Below are 4,138 nucleotides of genomic sequence, written 5' to 3' on the forward strand. Positions count from 1 at the left end.
GAGAGAGAGAGAGAGAGAGAGAGAGAGAGAGAGAGAGAGAGAGAGAACATGAGTCGAAGTGCTCCTCCCCTTCCTTCTCCCTGAACAACAGATAGCACAAAGTTGGGACTGGGTGACAAAGGGTCAGATACCAAATAAGGTGTTACATCCTCAATTTCTAACTGCTATTGAGCGGTTACTCACCAGCCCTCCCTTCCTCTGCACCCCAACAGCGGGGGGGGGGACAAAAAAAAAAAAAAAAGAAAAAAAAAAGAGAAAAAGTACAAAACGGAGAATACAAAACAACATAAAGAGAGGGAAAGAATAAAGCTATAACCCTGCAGCTGGGTGGTGCAAACTGCTTATTTAATGACAAAGTACTGGATGACAAAAGCGATGAGGATGGCGATGACGGCGAAAACCATGAGGAGGAGGAACGCGCACTGCTCGTCCGTCAAGCTCCGCCTGGCCCGGTTGGACTCCGTGCCGGCCCTGGAGCCCGAGGCGGCCGCGCCGCCGCCCACCGCCACGTCGTTCCGCTGGGGAGAGAGGGTCACCGTGGGGCTGTAGGGCCCGCTCAGCTCAGGGGCGTCCTGGCACTGCCTGATGGCGCACACCCTGAAACGGTAGTCGCTGCTGGGCTGCAGGTTGTGGACGTGGAAAGATGTGGCAGAGCCTTTGTAGGCCTGCGGACGGGAGGGAAGAGCAGAAGAAGGGTGATTTTAACTGGAGATAAAAAAATGAAATGAAATTTCATTGTGGATGAATTATCGGTCTCTTTCTCATCTTTATTCATGATGTTTATGATAATATGTCACTGAGGGAATGCTATTATTAAGCTGCTTTAAGGACTGCTGAACCTGGTGACAAATATTGGAGGAATTAGGTTTGTTGAATTTAATTTGCTGACAAAATGGTTTCCACTTTACTGCTTCTGCCTAATCAGCCTTGCAGCTCTCTAAGTGGCAAGCATAATAGGGGGGAAAAAGCAGTTATCATCCCTCACTTACAGACTATTTTCTGATTCATTTTAGTTATGTTTGTCACTGTGGATGAAGGGGGAAGCCATCTGCCTTTGCTGACACACCCACACGTCTTCAGACAACCTGGTGTATCTGTTTGGTTGCTTTTAAATTGTGACAGTAAGCCTCAAATTGTATTAAACAAATTCCTAGTTTATATTGCTTATAAATAAGGAATGTAGTAAAAAAAAAAGAAGCCAATTCAAACTATCAGAAGTGAATAAAGTCCCTTATACAGCAGCCTGACTACACTAATCTGTTTAGTTCAATCAAACTCCTATCCGGAGAAAATTAATAATTCTTTCTCATACACGGCCTTCAGAGTCTCGGCCACCGGGACTGAGAATAAGGATTGAAACAAAGTCATGCAGGATGGCAGCCACATATTAAAACTCCCTGATCCAATCGCCATGTATGATGTGGTGAGATTAGCATAAGCCTGCAGTGGCCATTACTCCAGGTTAACATGGCTGCAGGCCAATGAGAGGGATGAATGTGCTGGCAGGGGCTAGACACCTGGGATACCTCATGGATCAATGACCTTTGCATAATAGGCAATTTAAAGCCAGCGGTGACTAATGCCGACCGCCGCAAAGCCGCGGTGAAGACATTAAGGCCCCGGGTCCATCTGGATCCTTATCTGCATTAAAAAGGCCATTGTGATGAAAGTTAGGTCAGCCGCAGGTAAGGACATCAAATATAAAAGAGGGAGAACCAAACCTTCACACGACAACATCAGTACCTGTTTAAACTCAGAGTTTCCCATCATGCACTGCAGGGTGTAAATGATCGGGTCCCCCTTCATGGGCGGCAGGGCCTCCCATGCGACTTCGCAGGAGTTGTCGTCCAGACGCTCCACTTTAGGGACTGGAGGTTGGAGGAAGAGAGCGCAGATGTGATTAAAAAGTAGTGCTGAAGACGGGAGACGTGTGCAGTAAACTCAACATCCACCACTCGAAAACAAGAGATCCATCGGATCAAGAAGGGATTTGTAATGCGGAGGAATAGGAGGCACTTTACGTCATGCATCATAATGTCAACACCATGAATGCCACCAACATCTGCCGACAACAGCGCTTGTAAAGTTTGAAGTTGTATACGTGGCGCATGTGAAGGGCAGCGCCACAGTACTGCCATTGCGATGTGTGAAAGACACCATTTGGTTTGATGGCAGACGAAATAAACAGCAAACTTACTGTGAATATTCGGTTTAAATCAGAGCTTTGGGGTTTTTCCTCAAAGTGCAGCTGCTACAGAAACCTTCTGCTTTAATACTGGAGAACTCACTTTTGATATGTGCACTGGCTCAGCTGATGAATAAAGAGTGACATCTAAGAACGATGAGCCATGCTCTTCTTTAGGTGGGTGGCATTTGAAGCAAAAACAGCAGCAGTAAGTGTTTGGTTTGAACTAGTGAAGAGCCCTGGTGCGGTAATCACGACAAAACACAGCGGCAGGGATTTTTGCCGTTATGATGTCGCGACGGTTAGTCCCGAATTCAAACGGTTAATGGTGGAGAGTCCACTTCACTATGTGGGGAGACAAACATTGTTAACACCACACGACTGCTTGAATCAAAAGAGGTGCCGCTCTGAGAATAAAAACCCACGTCCTCATTACTGACTTCAATGTGTCGGATCAAAGGGAGGCTTCTGCAAAGGCTGGTTGAGACCGGAGCACAGTGCCGAACGACTCGTGATGACAGCCGACAAGTGAGTCTCGGGCTGCCGGGTCTTAATCAAATGCAAGTCAAACTTGGATCAACTGAGGTTAAAAGCGGAGCACGCCGGCTGTCTGTACGTCAGCAGCGAGTGTTTGTAAAGATAATAAGAGCTGATCTACACCGGGGGGAGCGAGCGAGAGAGAGAGATAGAAACGGATATATAGAGAGAGAGATATAGAGAGAAAGGACTGACGCTGTACCTTTCACAGGGGCCGGAGGAGAGCGTGGGGTGGTGAATGTGTAAACATTGGAGAAGGGCCCTTCGCCCGCCTCATTAAAGGCCTGGATGCGGAACGTGTAAGAGGTAGACTCATTAAGCCTCTGGACTTTGTGTGTGTGGCATGGTCCTTTATACAAGGATAGAAATCTGCAATAACAGAAACATGGGGAAAGAGAAAAAGGATTTAATGAGCAAAACATGACAAAAAGCAAACGAGACGAGTGACTCCTCAGTCAGGAAATATACAGAGTCATAACACACATCATCAGTTCCCGTCTCCCTGTAACGACACTCTGTCCGGAGCATTACTTTCTATGTGCCCCGCCCCTCCTCGGTACAGTCATCGGAAGCTTTCGCTCAAACACGGGCCTCCTCACTTATCGGGTTATCTCTCGTTAGGTCACTTCCTCTCGTCCTGACTAATGGGGCCACTGACCTGCCGCTCTTGTCCCCCATCTGCAGCTGATACTGGAGGGCGTCTGAGGTGGCGGCTTTGGCTGGGCCGTCGCCCCACTTGAGCCTGAGGGTCTGGTGGCTGAAGGCGGTGCACTCCAGGCGGGGTGGCTGTGGGGGCAGGGGCTTCGTCTTCAGCTTGAAGGTGTGACTAAAGGTGCCGGCTCCCAGGCTGTTCAGGGCTTGGATTCGGATCCTGAGGAGGAAGCAACAGAGGAGGTCAAGGACATAAATGACCTGAGCACAAACACTGCAGGGACTGCCAAAGTGGCATAAAACGGCATTTTATTTCATTGGCAGATATTGATGTTCAGCCTCACATTTCATGTTGTTTCGGCAACACTCATCCTGAATAAAAGCTGAAAGTCAGCGCTTTAATTCACTCTCAGTCTTTAGTTTATTGCAACAATAAAAAACATGCCTCCACACTGCACAACTGTCACACCTCTGAGTGGGCTTAAAACATAAACCTCATGTAATCAAACCAGTATTAAATACAACCCTGTGTGGATGACTTTCTTAAAACACTAATCCACGGCGGACATTTCATTTAATTTAACGCTGCGTAACTTGAGTTTCCTGTAAAAATCGATGTTTCCTAAACAGCTGTCAGCCCTTGCCAGAACAACCTGGATTTACAAATGTAACGAATCACATTTTGCGCAGGTTGTCCCCTTTGGTACGAAGCAACACAGTGTGTGTGTGTGTGTGTGTGTGTGTGTGTGTGTGTGTGTGTGTGTG

General features: G+C 47.5%; 1 protein-coding gene across 5 annotated transcripts in view; it reads right to left on the bottom strand.

Moving 5' to 3' along the window:
• Positions 1-231: 231 nt before the first annotated feature.
• The window catches only part of fndc3a (fibronectin type III domain containing 3A), a 41,679-nt gene continuing 37,772 nt past the window's right edge, over positions 232-4,138 (bottom strand). For all 5 annotated transcript variants that reach the window (XM_031863485.1, XM_031863484.1, XM_031863486.1 and 2 more), the window contains 4 exons: positions 3,381-3,593; positions 2,925-3,091; positions 1,744-1,868; positions 232-665 (listed from right to left, as the gene is read on the bottom strand). In XM_031863485.1, the coding sequence (XP_031719345.1) occupies positions 342-665; positions 1,744-1,868; positions 2,925-3,091; positions 3,381-3,593 (829 nt within the window). In that variant the 3' untranslated portion in view covers positions 232-341. The remainder of the gene's footprint in view (positions 666-1,743; positions 1,869-2,924; positions 3,092-3,380; positions 3,594-4,138) is intronic.

This window comes from Anarrhichthys ocellatus, unplaced genomic scaffold, assembly GCF_004355925.1.
Source record: "Anarrhichthys ocellatus isolate YVR2014 unplaced genomic scaffold, GSC_Weel_1.0 scaffold29, whole genome shotgun sequence".
Taxonomy (NCBI): Eukaryota; Metazoa; Chordata; class Actinopteri; order Perciformes; family Anarhichadidae; genus Anarrhichthys; species Anarrhichthys ocellatus.